The sequence below is a fragment of the Lissotriton helveticus genome, chromosome 3_1, assembly GCF_964261635.1.
Source record: "Lissotriton helveticus chromosome 3_1, aLisHel1.1, whole genome shotgun sequence".
Classification (NCBI taxonomy): domain Eukaryota; kingdom Metazoa; phylum Chordata; class Amphibia; order Caudata; family Salamandridae; genus Lissotriton; species Lissotriton helveticus.
Window position 1 is genome coordinate 656,375,158 of NC_136061.1, and position 14,607 is coordinate 656,389,764.

General features: G+C 46.4%; 1 protein-coding gene across 3 annotated transcripts in view; it reads left to right on the forward strand.

The window, feature by feature from the left end:
* EIF3I (eukaryotic translation initiation factor 3 subunit I) overlaps positions 1 to 14,607 on the forward strand; it is a 98,122-nt gene that overhangs the window by 27,383 nt on the left and 56,132 nt on the right. For 2 of the 3 annotated variants that reach the window (XM_078680696.1, XM_078680697.1), the window contains exon 11: positions 1,301 to 2,243. The exons of the other annotated variant lie outside the window; for it this stretch is intronic. In XM_078680696.1, coding sequence (XP_078536822.1) covers positions 1,301 to 1,382 — 82 coding nt within the window. In that variant the 3' untranslated portion in view covers positions 1,383 to 2,243. Of the gene's footprint in view, positions 1 to 1,300; positions 2,244 to 14,607 lie in introns of those variants that run through there. 3 annotated transcript variants of the gene reach the window in all.

A 14,607-nucleotide genomic window follows, 5' to 3' on the forward strand; every position in this document is an offset into this window, starting at 1 on the left:
ATGATTTATTGCCCCTAAAACCTTTGATGGTTGGTCCTAGGAACGTGTCAAAGATCTGCAGGGTTTTTTTGGGGTACAGTTTTAATAATGTTCCTTTCGAATGTTCTAAATTCAGGCAGTGATGAGTTTTGTAACGGCGATGTTTCCTGATGTTGAGTTTTAGTTCTGTGCTTCTGTCCAGATTCTCTACTTGAGCATTAGTTGTCTTTGGTTCCTCTATGACTCCTTGACATTATTGTGCTCTGAGATTAGTACTGTGTTCCATTGCCATCTATTCTCACTTTGTGACATCTCTTTAGTGACTTGTAGATACTAAAGGTGAGTAATCGCTGGTAATGTACAGGATTCTGGGTGGGAGTTACCGGTGGAAATGCTACACAGGAGGTTCTGTGAAGGTGGCTTGAATTCCTTCCCAGTGTTGTGGTTAGGAACACTTACGTGAAGTTACTGTGCAGTTGTTAGTAGTACTAGTGCATACATTTTGTGCTACATTTTTGCCTTGGATAGTACCACTGAATATGCTTAGTCTGTAAAAGTGTCCTTCGTTTCGGCCTTCTGTCATGGGTGAATACCACTGCCAGGGAGTTTTTTGTGTGTGTCCTGGATTCTGACCCTGTGCCATGGAATGGATAGCACTGAAGGGGTGTTCTATGAGAAGGTATCCTGGATTGTGGCTCTCTCATGAGAGGGAAAGTAACAATGAAGAGGTGTTGTCTGATACCATTTCCTGGATTCTTTCTGTCCCATTGCCATGGGTAGTAGTGTTGAAGGGAAGTTTTTGTTAAGGTGTCCTTTATTCTGGTCCTCTCTCATGTGTGATGGCACTGCCAGGGAGTTCTGTGTGAAGTTGTCCTGGAGGCCGATATCATGGTTGGGAGTACTATAAGGAGGTTTTTATGACGGTGTGATGGGTTGTAGGCTGAATGAAGTCCCGGAATTTTGTTGTGGCTATTTAGCACTGAAGGGGAATCTCGTAGAAGGTGGTGTTCTGCATTCTGGGCCAGTGTCTTTGGATGGACTCAAGCACTGAAGGGGAGTTCTGTGTTCTGCATAGGACGATTAGTAGCACAGAAGGAAAGTTCTGTCTAAAAGTGTCCTAGATGCTGGCTCACTGGCATGGGATGAATAGTAGTTCTGCGGGGGGGGGGCTTTTTGTGAAGGTTGCCTGGATTCTGGCTCATTGTCATGGGATGAGTGGTAGTGCTGGATTCTGGAGCTCTGGTACTGCCAGTGTGTCCTGGAGTCCTATCATTGAAGGGAATGCACTAGATTCAGCTCCATGTCTCTTTTCTCGTTGCAGTTACAGCAGTGGCGGTGAAGACGGCTATGTTCGGATCCATAATTTTGACTCTCAGTACTTGGAGTTTGAGTTTGAAGTATGATGGCTCAATTTATGTATTTCTTATTTCTCTTTTCCAAACCTGACTTCTCACTGCGATATTATTACCCTATTTACCCTCCAAGGTGTGAAATGAGCATTCTCTGTAATATATTTGGGAGCAGGCGACTGCCAGTGAAGCTGTTTGCAGTGGAAACAAAAACTGTACAGTAAACCCGATTTCCAGCTGTCCCACCAATGGAGAGAACTTTTATGAACCTAAAAATGTAATGTTTTTTCAGCTGCCTTAATTATCTTTTGGGGCGTCAGGCAACAGTTGTATCCACTGAGCATGGGAGGTAATGTGGAATTAACTAATCCCACTTAAATAAATAAATAAAGTAAGAATTGGTCATCTGTCAGTGACCACATGTTGTTGTAAAGGAACGCTGAGTTGTAATCCAGATATCTGCCAACAGGTTAATTGAATTGAAAGCCGACTGGAATCATTCACAACTGATGTGTTTTTTGTTTGAACTCGACTGTGCTCACTGACTGTAGCTGCCCCAAACTGACTATTGGTGTTGGCAAAGTCCACATTCTTCACCTCAGTCATTGATCCCTGGTCGGAGAGTTGAATTACATTTTAACATCGGATAAATGTGGCTGCAATAAAGACCATTAATATTTGTAATTCATAAAGATCTAAAATATAAATCCATATTTCATGTCTTCTGTTCCGAGAAACCAAGGCCTCAATGTCTTTGTATAGCAGAAGAAATATGTTGTGCATCATTAGAGTTCTCTTTACGATTTGTTTACTTGAGAAACGTAATAATTTCACTACCTTTTTACTGCTGTAAATGATCTAGTTCCGATTGCTTTCAAAACATTTTTAAATTAAAAGAGCAGTTGGAAATGAGAACGTGCTTGATATGGTCATTAACATACTTTGACTTTTTAAACTAAAATGTAGATGAGTATTGAAATATTTGCATCCCCATGTCATTCTTAGTTGTTACCAATTACTAAAAATATACATGCAGTGTGCTCTGGCTTTGCCCAGATGAGTATTTCCCTCTTACATGACGCCATTGGCACTTTGATGTATCAATCCGCCTCCTATGGAGTGCTTTTATTCCAATGTTGTATCTCAAATCTACACTAAATCAGTACACATTTTAATTTTTTTATTTATTTCCCGTACCTGCAATTTATACTGAAAGCAATCCGTTAAAAAAAAAAAAAGTTTTTGTTAGGATTTATGTGCATGTTTTGTCTTTTGTTTTCTTTCTTTATATATTTCCACTCTGTGCATTTACTTTACACATATGTGGATACCCACTGGTTTTTCCCCTATATGAATTAAGTAGTTTACTCAGTTTCTGACTTATGATTGTTCTAACTCCTTTGTTTCACGGAAAAAATTGTATGAAAGTCAGTACATCTGCCTCTACTGAGCAAACCTATGCAAATACAGGCAAGTGGAAACGCGGATTTCATGTGTTAGCACAGTAAGGTCACATCTGTTGGTATTGCCAGTGCGTGCATTGAGCAGCCTAGGTTCTGTTCATGACGTCCAAGTCATTTATGTTCTTCCTTTGGCAACATTTGCCCTCTCCTGGAAACACCAGGCTAACACCCGCGGTCTCCTTAGGTTTGTGCCACCATGCTGCACTCTTGGGCCATTTCACTTTCCAGTAGAGTTGAAATATATGTAGCAGCATTCAAGGAAAGGTGTAAGAATTCTGTTCATTATTTGGGTTGGGCGGGTGCCCACCTCCAAGGAATAATCCCAGTTCTTACCTGGGTGAACCCTTAATGCCACTAAAATAACCTGAGTTCATCTCCTTAGTAGCTATGTCCCAAAGAAGACGGGCTTAGCGTAGTCCAATGTGCAAATTATGCATTACCAAAACCGCAAAATGCACACAATAAAAATCCTGAACCGAGTTTGAAAAATAGAATAAGAGTTAACAAAGAAAATGCCCCCAAAATGCAACAAAATCCAGTAAGGGTAACCGGAGATATGAGTTTTTAAAGTATCAAGTAGAAATAGCGGGCTAAGCACCAATGATTTTCTATGGTTGCGGTAGATCGACACTTGGGTGCAATTGCAGGCTGACCACAAATGGAGTGCGGTTCTGGTACACCAACCTGGCTCATCCTTGTCAAAGATTTTACTTTCTGACTTGTGGCCTAATTATAACTTGGGCGGTCAGGGTTACTCCGTTACAAACATGAGGGATGTCCCGTCCGCCAAATTACAATTCCATTTTATCCCATGGAACTTGTAATACGGCGGAAGGAATATTCGTCACGTTTGTGAAGGAATATCCCATTCAACAAGATCCAAATTAGAAGTGCATGTAGAAGGCATGAGTTATAGTTAATGTAGTGTGGAGACCGAGATCAGTACACTGTGTATGGTGGTGCAGGAGCCGGTATATTAATTTGTAGGTGTTTCTTTTAAATCATAAAATTAAGGTATACGTTTTGAATTTATAATCTTTGTGTAGTTTAAGTTTGGTTTGTGTTGAAAGAATAAAGTTATACTGATTTATAGGTGGTGCGTACATGATAAATATAAGCTATAACAAGAACTTTAGAATTTAGAATGGATGTGTAGTTTGTTTGGCTTCTATCGAAAGAATAACGTGTTCCACAATATAACTAAGGTTTAACCTTTTAGTTTTAAGAGTCCCCACACAGGTGCATTTAAAAGAGTTGTGGAAAAAAAGCCAAAGCAACATAAAGTTGTCAGTAGTATTGGATTCACAGTCCATTTAGATCTAAAAAAAAAAAAAAAAACACCATGCAGGTGTCTTTAAAAATAAGCCGCTGAATAAGTGGAGAAAATGCAGTGAAGGCCTGTGTTTTTCAATAAGAGTAACAAAAAGAAGAATCTCTAGTGCTGACCGCCTGTATATTTTTCTGGATTTAACTTTGTTTTGTTTGCATTGAGAAAAGTTTACCGTTCTGATCCAACCAGGGCAAAATGTCCCCATCTTTCAACCACCACAATGTGGGCCTTCGTCTGTGCAAATGTAGTGAATTCACGTATTCTGCAGTGTGGACTGTTCAGAGGACTTATTATCTTCTTTTACAATTGTCACACTGTCCCACGCCTATTAATGCAACAAGAGAGCTTTCTTCAGTCTTTTAATATTTCAAAAATGTTTATTGTAGTTAGAAAGACCTGCTAGGGCAGCCATTGCAACAGAAATACATTATCAGGGCCATCAACATAACCAAAAAGAGAAAAGACTACCCGAATAAAAAAAACCAAACCTTGTAGTTTTTGATTATAAGCATTTCTCCCGTCTTTTTAGTTTTTACCTAAAACGCAGTAGCTCAGAATGCAACATGGAGAGGAAAGAAAATGACCAAGACTGAAAGACAAAGGGCAACAGCATTAAAACCAACCAGATGCTTACATTCTATCGCCTCTCATCGCCACACTTCAGAAATAGCTTTACCCCTACCTTACTTGGGTGAGCATCCTCCCCTATTTCATAGTGAGGCAGGCTTCCATGGCGTTAAACAGCCGATTAGCCTTTATACCCTCTACGATCTGCAGACGTGCTCTAGAAGCACTGCTCGGTGAAGAAATGATCCGCTTACCATTGTGATTAGCCTGCATCTGGTTCAGGAGTTTTACCGAATTGCTTTTAGAGCTAGCCAAATCCAACACCCTCACCATACTCCTCACTGCTGTGACCCTGATATCTATAGCCCCTGCATACTTCTCCGGTCGTATCGCCTCCTGAGTGTCCCTAAAGAAGCCCTCGCATTTCTTCATTTTTATGTTTCAGTTTTGGCAGGCCTCTCATCGTTTTTTAGGTAGAGCGTAGCGAAGGACCTCTTGTATACTTTAGTATACCTATTTGCTTACTGAATATGTGGACACGAGTCGGACACGCGCATTTTCCGTCTCGGATTTGGTCTCGTGAGCGCGCGTTTGCTGCTGGCATGAGCTGTGAGCGTGTATGGCGGCGTCAGCAGCGTCTGTTCTCGCGCTTCCCCATGCTTTCACTTTTGCGACGCCACATGAGCCTCTCGCAGGCACCTTCACTGCCGCCGACCTCTTCCCCACAGTGCTTGTTGTCAAGGTCAAGAGGCCCTCGGATTCCATCCCTAAGAGGGGTGCTCGGGGGATTGTTTTATTTCCACCGACGCTGCGGCTAAAGGATGCGCCTGCTTGAGATGCCGGCGAGGAACCGGGATGAATCCAATATAACGCCTTGAAGTGGTGCAAGGTTTACATGGTTTAAAACCCCCTTAAGTAAATAAATATCAAATCAACAGAATATATGAATAAATAATATAACAATATGTCACGCTGGTGTTCCAGTATTTTAGAAAGTGACTTGCATATACGTGTGCGTGTTGCGGCATCATTTTTCTTTGATTAATGTGTTGGGAAGGTGGAAGCAAAGCGAACAAACATGGACCACTGATATTCATTGAAAACTGAGGGGCAAAGTAAAGTTGGCAACGGAACGCTGATTTCTATGCGACAGGTGACTTGCTACTTTCGGGAATGACGTCAGTTGTTTCCAATTAACCGGGCAGATCGCGTCTCCTGTAGTCCTCCTGCAGACTTCTCGCATCATTTCTATTTGCTTCAACGAGAAGTGAGAGCGGCTCAAGGCACGGGCGCTCTTGCCTTTTGCAACACTTCAGTGTAAACACGTCTGATGCCAATCTCGGCGCGCGGGGCCTCGAGAGGGCTGAAAAGTAACTCTGCACAACCTGCCTTTGGGATGACATTGCAGAGTTTGGCATAATCGACCAACGATTCAGAGGTTTCCACTGCAGAGCAGAGTCTGCTTCAGCTTGTGGATCAGTGCTGTCCGTAATTCGAATATGTGTGTTTCTGTGTTCGGTTAATGTGGCATCGTCAATGAATTTTGATTGATCGTTCTTGTTCTATGACAAATATTCTCTTGCAATAGAAAGAGTTCTCGGTGTTCCATAGTTTAACACACGCAGGGTCACCCGCACAATTGCTAATATTGGATGGAAAGATAATTGTGACGGGTAAAGCAAACATCTTCATTGCAAGATAGAATGGAATTGCCACAAATTGAGATAAAGGTCTGAAGCTGAGAGATAGTAAAGCCAACAGGTACTGTGAGCACTGAATTTCTTGATTTTTTTTATTTATTTAGGAGTTATATGTACTGCTGGCAAAACCTGAGGGATATCAGAGCACTTTACAGCAATGTTACAACAATTTTGAGACAAACAGGGTACAATAAAAATACAAATTCGAGAGTCTAGACACATTTTCAGTCAATCTCAGAGGAATTAAAAAGATGACAGTTTCAAGAGCTTAGTTATTCTCATACCGCCTCCCCCTTCACCTCAGCCTCCAGCGGACCCAGCTCACGAGAGGCCTTCCATCAGTGTGCAGCTTCTCTCGCGCTGTCCGTCACTGGAACCCGCATATCACATTGCCCAAATAATTTCAGCTTCATGACTGACATGTAGCATCACTCGGGGACACCACCCCATCACTCAGGAACACCACCCCATCACTCAGGGGCACCACCACGTCACTCGGGCACACCACCACATCACTCGGGCACACCACCACATCACTCAGCCCAACCACATCACTCAGGGACACCACCACATCACTCCGGGGCACCACCACATCACTCAGGGGCACCACTCAGGGACACCACCACGTCACTCGGGGACACCACCACATCACTCTGGGACACCACCACATCACTCAGGGACACCACCACCTCACTCAGGGACACCACCACCTCACTCAGGGACACCACCACCTCACTCAGGGGCACCACCACATCACTCAGGGACACCACCACATCACTCAGGGACACCACCACATCACTCAGGGACACTACCACATCACTCAGGGGCACCACCACATCACTCAGGGACACCACCACGTCACTCGGGGACACCACCACATCACTCTGGGACACCACCACATCACTCTGGGACACCACCACATCACTCTGGGACACCACCACATCACTCTGGGACACCACCACATCACTCAGCCCAACCACACCATCACTCAGCACCACAACAGCATCACTCAGCACCACAACAGCACTGTCCTTGCTTACTACCAACAAGCACTGCCATAGCCAATAGGACTCGCATTAGGAAAGTGAAAGCTATTGGCTTTGTAAATAACAATGCTATTAATTTATATATTTTCAAAGCCAACACATATTTAAAAAAATTGTCATTTACAATACCAATAGCTCACACTTTCCTAATGCGAGACCTATTGCATTGCAAATGCTTGTTTCTATAGCCTACAGATGGCTGCAGTAGGCGAGACACCACTTGTTCGAACTGGACCACACAGTTGTTGAGACCCTCCATTCTCCTTTCAAACGCCCTTATCCCCTTCTCACCTTGTCTCACCCTTGGCAGTTTCACTCGGAGCACATGGATGGAACACAACAGCATCTGTTCTTTCTGCATCATGCTAGCCTTCTTGGTGGGTGTCTTTTCTTCTGCCCACCACAACACACAGCATGGGGCGGTTGGTCAGTCACTGACTCCCTTCTGTGTGAGTTATGGCTTTCTGACCAAGCACTACGTTGTCACCCACACAAAAATAGCCCCCTCCTAGTGCCAGAGACTGTGCTAAACAAGCATTGGAAATGCAATAGGTCTCGCACCATTAGAGTTAGTGCTTTTAGAATTGTTTATGTTTTTTTTTTGTAAATGTTTAGCATTTTTGTTTCCTGTAGCCAATGCTAAAGAATTACAAATAAAAAAAGCCATAAATATTTATAAAAGCTGTAACTGAAATGGTCTGAGAGCTATTGCACTGTGTGAGGGTGAGGTGTTGAGGCTGAGTGAGGGTGAGCGTGAGGGTGAGTGTGAGTGAGGGTGAGTGAGGGGTTGAGGGTGAGTGAGGGTGAGGGGTTGAGGGTGAGTGAGGGTGGGTGAGGGGTTGAGGTGAGTAAGGGTGAGTGAGGGTGAGGGGTTGAGGGTGAGTGAGGGTGGGTGAGGGTGAGGGGTTGAGTGTGAGTGAGGGTGAGGGTGAGGGGTTGAGGGTGAGTGAGGGTGAGGGATTGAGGGTGAGGGGTTGAGGGTGAGTGAGGGTGAGGGGTTGAGGGTGAGTGAGGGTGAGGGTGAGTGAGGATGAGGTGTTGAGGGTGGGTGAGGGTGAGGGTGAGTGTGAGTGAGGGTGAGGGGTTGAGGGTGATTGAGGGTGAGGGGTTGAGGGTGAGGGTGAGTGAGGGTGAGGGGTTGAGGGTGAGTGAGGGTGAGTGAGGGGTTGAGGGTGGGTGAGGGTGAGGGGTTGAGGGTGAGTGAGGATGAGTGAGAGTGAGGGGTTGAGGGTGAGGGTGAGTGAGGGTGAGTGAGGGGTTGAGGGTGAGTGAGGGGGAGTGAGGGTGAGTGAGGGTGAGGGTGAGTGAGGGTTTGAGGGTGAGGGGTTGAGGGTGAGTGAGGGTGAGGGGTTGAGGGTGAGTGAGGGTGAGGGCATTCACATGTACTGCGCGTGGGTGTCCTTCCTTTCCTGGAAATGCTAACTTTACTGTCTTAAAAGAAAGTGAAAGCAAAGCAGACTAAAGATCGAACAGAGATCGTCGGGGACTTTCCACTTCGACGCAAGTGTGGCTTTGTTCAGCTGTTAGGCAGAGGGTGTTTGTGGAGTGTGGGCGGGGCTACCTGTATTTGATGGGTGACATCACCTTTCGTAGGAGTTTGGAGCTTAACATTGGCCACAGGCTAAGCCAATAGGCCCTAGAGCCCTAGTCTTCAAACTTTTTAAGCCCCCGCGTCAATACATTTCATTAGGGCTCCCAGGCGAGCGTGGGAAAGGAGAGGAGGGGAGAGCAGCAGAAGAAGCCGAATGAGAGAGATCGAATGAGGAGAGAGGCGGGGCAGGAGCCCGCTTGTTAATAAATAATCCCCGGAGGTGGTGATATTTCCCGGGATTGTGACAGAACATTTCTCGCTGCACCAACACAAACAGAGGCAGCGAGAGACATGTCACCGGGGGAGGGGGCGGGTGTCTGCGCGCTGCTCCGGGGACAGCGGGGGAGGGGCGTGTGTGCGGTGCTGCTGGGGAAGGCATGCGGGGCTGCTGAGCAGGGACAAAGGCAGAACAAAAACGGAGGTTGGATGGGCAAAGGAAGAAAGAGGTGACACACGAACTGGAATAAATAAAACTAAAAAGTAGAAAATTGGGGATATTAAATAGAAATGGGTGAAAGAGGGGGAGGCAGGAAAGTAAACGGAGAGCGGTGAGACAAAACGAAGACGACTTTCAGGAGGCGAGCGCGGGAAAGGAGAGGAGGGGAGAGCACGGCGGGCAGGGGTGGGGCGGAGAGGGGAGAGGTGCGACACGGCAGGCAGACAGGGGAGGAGAGTAGGAGGAGGAGGGGGGGAGGAGAGTAGGGGAGGCACAGAAAGGTCTTCTGCTCGATGTTAATGATAGCCAAATGGCATATATATAACCCAGACGGGGCTTATTTACAAAGCCAGCGGGGATCTTCAAAGGGTGGCACAGCTCTTGCCCCGGTGGAGCAACAATGGGCAATGCAGCCGTCCAGGACTGTGTAGCTATGGAGAGCACAATATTATACCATTAGTTGCCCGAGGCTATGCCATGTTAGCTACAACTGTAGGGTGTTTGTAACACGAGCTCCAGACATTTGTTTCCACGCTCTAGGCATTGACAGTTATAGCCGCTCAGCAAAGCTTCGTGGTGCCTTTGTCTGGTGGAGCGCGGAGCGTAGATGACATGCAGGATGAAAGAGGAGTGTCACTGTAGAATGCTGGAGATGAGAGGGACTGCCAGCCTAAGATCCAGGAGGCGAGAAAGACCGTCAGTGTGGAGTGCAGGATTCGAGAGAGACTGTCAGTGTGGAGTATAGGAATGAGAGAGAGCGTCAGTGTGGCGTGCAGTATTCGAGAGAGACTGTCAGTGTGGAGTATAGGAATGAGAGAGAGCGTCAGTGTGGCGTGCAGTATTCGAGAGAGACTGTCAGTGTGGAGTATAGGAATGAGAGAGCGTCAGTGTGGCATGCAGTATTCGAGAGAGACTGTCAGTGTGGAGTATAGGAATGAGAGAGAGCGTCAGTGTGGCGTGCAGGATTCGAGAGAGACTTGTCAGTGTGGAGTGCAGGAGGCGAGAGAGACCGTCAGTGTGGCGTGCAGGATGAGAGAGAGACTTGTCAGTATGGAGTGCAGGAGGCGAGAGAGACCGTCGGTGTGGCGTGCAGGGGACGTAAGATATTGTAATTGCTGGGTGTACGAGGCGTGGGAGACTGTCATGTAGGGTGGGTGCAGCAAATGAGAGAGATTGTCAGTGTGGCGTGCAGGATACGAGAGAGACTGTCAGTGTGGGATGCAGGAGATAGAGACACTGGAAACGAGAGACTGTCAATGAGGCGGGAGAAACGGTCATTGTGGGAAGCCGGAGTTGAAATAGACTCAGCGTGGGACGCCTGGGATAGGAGAGACTGTCGCTGTGAGATGCAGAGGATGAGAGGCAGTGTGAGTGCAGGTGTGTGGGTAGGAAAGGACGGCGTGTACGTCATGAGTGCGGGCACGGTTTCTGTGGGGTGAAAGGGAGAGGAGGGCTGCTGTTCTGGGAGGGTGGTCTGTTGGAAGAGGGGGTCGCCGTGGGAGGCACTGATGACGCAGTACTGAGGGAGAGAGTCCGTATTTGCACCGAGTGGTCGTCGGAGGTGTGAGGGCACAGGCCGCGGTGCCCGTGACATTGTGAGTGAGGATACGAAGCCGGATTTGACGGACGGGATTGTGACAGAACATTTCTCGCTGCACCAACACAAACAGAGGCAGCGAGAGACATGTCACCGGGGGAGGGAGCGGGTGTCTGCGCGCTGCTCCAGGGGACAGCGGGGGAGGGGCGTGTGTGCGGTGCTGCTGGGGAAGTGGAATAAATAAAAACTAAAAAGGAGAAAATTGGGGATATAAAATAGAAAGGGGTGAAAGAGGGGGAGGCAGGAAAGTAAACGGAGAGCGGTGAGACAAAACGAAGACGACTTTCAGGAGGCGAGCGTGGGAAAGGAGAGGAGGGGAGAGCACGGCGGGCAGGGGAGGGGGCGGAGAGGGGAGTGGTGCGACACGGCAGGCAGACAGGGGAGGAGAGTAGGAGGAGGAGGGGGGAGGAGAGTAGGGGAGGCACGGCCTAGCGGCCGTGCAATCAAGAAGTGAGGGGGCGGGAGAGTAGGCAAGGCAGGCGGCTGGGGGCATGTGCACGCGCTTTTAAGCTCAATGCTCATGCGCATTGAGCTTAAAAGTCACGGGCACTGCAAGGAATCGCCACGATTCCTTGCAAGTTGGACAAAGAGTGGATAAGCCCCCATAGTCTCGCAAGCTCGATGCGCATGCGCATCGACAGGCGAGACCTAAAAAAGACGATTGTGGTCACCCTTGCAAGCATACACTTGTGCATGTACAACCAGCCATCTTTTAATGTTCTTTGTAATAAACTGTTATATAAACTCCCGTTTGAATACTGCAAGTATAGTTAAGCATAGCCCACGCTCATAGCAATTGAATCTAGGGAGAACAGAGACCTCGTTTCATATCTGCAACAGACTTGAACCCAACTTCCATCGGCCCAAAAACCATGTGCTTTCCATTTACAGAGTTCAAGGCTGTTCGGGCTACAGAATTAAAGGCCACATGGGCTAAAAGACGTCCCCAGTGTGTCGTGCTGACCAAAGACCTGAAACCAGATCCCATACAAATGCAGCCATCTAGTACATCAGTTTCCCCTCTCTATCTGCCATCATTTGGCCCTAATTTTGTATAGACATCACCACAGTTCACACACAACTTTATATTGCCATGGTTAGATATTTCAGTCGCAGATATCTTCTGTTTCCATCACGTTAATATACCAATGTTGTTTAGAAAAGTCCATGTCTACAGAAAGATTACATTTTCAATTTTTTTGCTTTACATGCTCCGTTTTAATTTTGCTGTGTTTGAGATCTGACTGTGGGAAATTAAAATAAAGAAAAAGAAAAAAAAACGTAATTTACAGAACCAACTACGTCGGATTATTTTCGATTGTTTCACAGGTCACTAATCTGAACTGTGTAAAAGCTGCAATTAGTTGGCAGAGTTTGAGGTTAAGGATTTAAAGGACAAGTTACTTCCCAATGTTTTTAATCGGAAATTGAACATTCAACAGCATTCTAGAATTACCCAGTCATTTTTTTTCAATGCGCCTTCTGTCTCGGTTTTTCAAGTTAGCACCTGAAAATTAACACTTTGAAGATGCTGTCTTTAACCCTCAAGTAGAAGAAAGGCACTTGTAGTATATGTAGATGCCAAATCATCTACATAAAGTAACCGAGCCCGTACTCCTACAGCAGCTAATGAGTTCCGAATATTTAATGACTTCCAGCAGCGTAGGATAGATCATTTTTCGAGCACCCCTACCGTGTTCAGAATCTCAGGATTTCTTAAGCCAATGGGCTTGTGCCTAAGCTATACCTGTCATAGAGACTGTGAGGTAGTAATATTGTACCGCGATCCTTCCTGGGGGGAGGAGGAAGGAGAATGTAATTTATTTTTAAGAAAACATCTTATCGCCGTGCCCCGCATCTTTGATCACTCTCTCCTCCGTCGACTCGGGCCGGAACAGCAACAAGGAAGCACACCAAGGGTCCCCTAGCCAATCACAATGCTGCAAGCGTTTTGATTGGTCTGAGTGCAGTGGTTTGGCGCTCAGACGGAGACTGAGTGCCTGGGCATGTTGTCCACGCAGGCTGTAATGCAGAACATGCAAAGTGCGCATGACTGTTTGGCCGGCCAGGCATTCATGCGAACTTGGGAGTGGGAAAACCACTCATCCCCTGTCCTGCTCTGAGGGAAGAGCAGGCCTGCCTGCAAAGTAGTTGGAAACAATAAAATGATAATAAGTTATCATTTTATTTTTCCTTTCGTCACACTGCTTAAAAGCAGTGGGGCGACACTCCTCCGCTACTGAACAGCATTAGCAAATGCATTAACAGATAAAGAAATTGCCAGATTGTCATTGGAATGTCTCTGCCCGACATACTAAGACTTGAAGCTGCCCTTCGGGAAATGTGTATCACCACGCCTGATTCCTAATGTGGGTTGCTTTGCTAAAAAATAATAATAATACATTGAAGCATTCACTTGATTCCCTCTCTTATTCTTTGCATCCCCTGTGGCTTCAGAAAAAATTAGAGGAAGCCCCATGCCAGCAACGATATTTTACTCGAATGAGAACGTTCTTGGGGCTCGAGTCTCACCTTGTGACAACCTTAGCCCCCAAAGAAGATGGTCGCTTTACTCATTGCTAACGGAAGCTGACCACTTCTGTTCTTGCCTGTGATGAGATTTTCCCCCGTAAGTAATTTCTTGGAGGCCTATTGTTTCTCTCTTCGATAGTTTGGTTCATCCAACTCTGTTAAAGGCCTCACTTCAGTCTTGCATACACATGAGCCAGGTGATTAACTTTGCAACTTAATAGTGGCGAAGAAGTGGAAATTAGTTCACATATAACAAGGTAAAAATCGTCCTCCAGTGTCTGAGATATGTAGATTACGGTACCTGGTGTTGCTATTGCACACTTCTGATGCAAAGTGACTATTTCGGTTGCGGCAGCTCTTAAATGTTTGTTTTTGTTTAGCAAATAATATATTGGACCATGTGTGTAAATTGAATTGTTTTTAAATCACTCTGTATGAATGGGACGTAGTTGCAGGTCTTTTAGGGAGTGATACATTTGAATTCTGTAATATCGGAACGCAGTGGGGCCCAACTGATATCTGGCTACAGGATCCCTGCTCTGTCCAATTCCATTGCTACCAGTAAGGTTTTTACCAGGTTCACACTCAGTCCGGAGAGCTCGCCAAACTTGTGCAGTAGCTGTAACATAAGCAGGACCCAGGTGGTCACAAACGGCTGGACTGGCCTTAGCGGGCCCAGGGCGTTTCCCGGTTTTGGGCCCCTGAGGGCCGTTTTTAGGTTGAGGGACCGTCGCTTCTCACTGCAAAGCAGTGAGGGGGCGGTGTCCCGAAGAATTAATGTTTTGGAGTTAGGGGGCATAAACCCGCCTCTCTCCTCCATTCACCTCCATTGGCTGGCTTCCTAAACAGAGGCCAGCCATTGGAGGAGAAGGGAGTCACTCCAATAAAGCCCCGTCTTTTTCGGATTCGGGGGTGTGTTTTTTGCGTTCTTAAGCCCTGTGACGTCATCCGTCACTCACGCAAAAAACACGCCCCCTATTCTGAAAATTTCGGACATTGCGGCCGCCATTTTTTTTG